The sequence below is a fragment of the Blastomyces gilchristii genome (genome assembly GCF_000003855.2).
Source record: "Blastomyces gilchristii SLH14081 genomic scaffold supercont1.29, whole genome shotgun sequence".
NCBI classification, from domain to species: domain Eukaryota; kingdom Fungi; phylum Ascomycota; class Eurotiomycetes; order Onygenales; family Ajellomycetaceae; genus Blastomyces; species Blastomyces gilchristii.
In genome coordinates this window covers 582,180-583,613 of record NW_003101653.1, presented here as the reverse complement: position 1 = coordinate 583,613, position 1,434 = coordinate 582,180, and the positions used below count along the sequence as shown (strand labels likewise).

The 1,434-nt window shown below is 33.3% G+C and overlaps 1 protein-coding gene across 1 annotated transcript; it reads left to right on the top strand.

Moving 5' to 3' along the window:
• Positions 1–332: 332 nt before the first annotated feature.
• Positions 333–489, top strand: BDBG_17884 (uncharacterized protein; the record flags this gene model as incomplete). The annotated part of the gene is made up of 1 exon (XM_031725509.1): positions 333–489. A coding segment is annotated over one exon (156 nt), but the record flags the coding sequence as incomplete, so codon positions are not given.
• Between the last annotated feature and the right edge of the window lie 945 nt (positions 490–1,434).

Here is a 1,434-nt window from a genome sequence, read left to right as displayed (position 1 = left end):
CTCTGAGACTCTTACTCTATACTGCTTGAGTATCTGAGCTTCTTATCAGAGCTGATATAACATCTTTCTGTGAGATAATACTTACAGAGAGACAGAAGTCATTGTTACAGATACAATGAAAACAATAAAAGTGAGAGAAGAAATGAGTGTATAAAATTCTCTCTTTCTTCAGCTGCTTAGTGCAGTGCAGGCATGTGATGATACTAATCAGAGACTGTATCAGAGCCTTCTCACAGAGAGAAGACAAGAAAACTGCAGAACTCTGTGAACTCAACTCAGCAGTATTCTGAGCAGGGCTCAGATGTATCATGAGAGAGAAACTATAGATTGAGCTTCTTGAAGCTGTTATTCTCAGAATCAAGCTCTCTTCAAGATTCTCTCTGAATGATCACACAGGGTCATATATCACTGTGTTGACTGAGAGGAGAAATGATGTCACAATGGTAATAAGAGAGACAGAGAAAGGACTGAACACAGACAAATCAATTAGTAGAAGAAATGACATCTCACTGTAAGGTATGACTACTACTGCTGCAGCTGCAAGAGATGCAGGAGAAGAAGATGTGATAATGAGAGTGATGCTTCTGCAGCTCATTGATGCTGCTATCTCTGTCTTCAATCTAGCTCTCTTAACAGTTACAGAGATTGCAGCTGCATCATGAAGATATTTAATCACTAGAAAATATCAGAATAAGCTCTTTATTATCTTTCAAGAATGATACTCTCATACACTCACTATTGCAATTGAGAAGAGAGGAAAGAAAAATATGTTATAAAGAAAGAGAATCTTTTTAAAAAATCCTGTCACTACTGTTAGCTTTGTCTCTAAAATATATCACTTTTGCAGAGAATTTTATATATAGAACAGTATATAATAAGAGATCTGTAAGTCACTTATTAACTACATTTTTTATAATTCAAATTGATATATAAGAAACTCACTTATCACATATTTGATTTAAATAGAGATGAGAAAGAAAGATCTACACAGTCAGCAGAAAAACTCATCTATTTCTTTGTACTACACACAGTATTATATACTGTTAATTAGTTGATAATCATTGCTATACAATAAAGATAACTTCTAATTCAGTAATCTTGAGAGCATCAGAACTATGCTCTTAAAGAGAAGAGTATTATCACACTTTCAGCTGTATTAAGACTCTGTTATAATTTCACACAGCTTATTACTTTCATGTGAATGATTTCATCTCATTTAAACCAGTTTTCAATCACTCTATGATATCATTTGAATATATCATAGAAAGATCTGATTGATGAATATAAGAATCTCACTTTTATATGAGGTCAGCAGATTACTCTTTCTTAGTAGTAAGACACTGCTGAGGTATCACTTCAGCTATTCTCACTTATGAAATGAGAGAAGAATATTCACTCATTATCTATATAAAATAACTAGATGCTGGCTTCTCA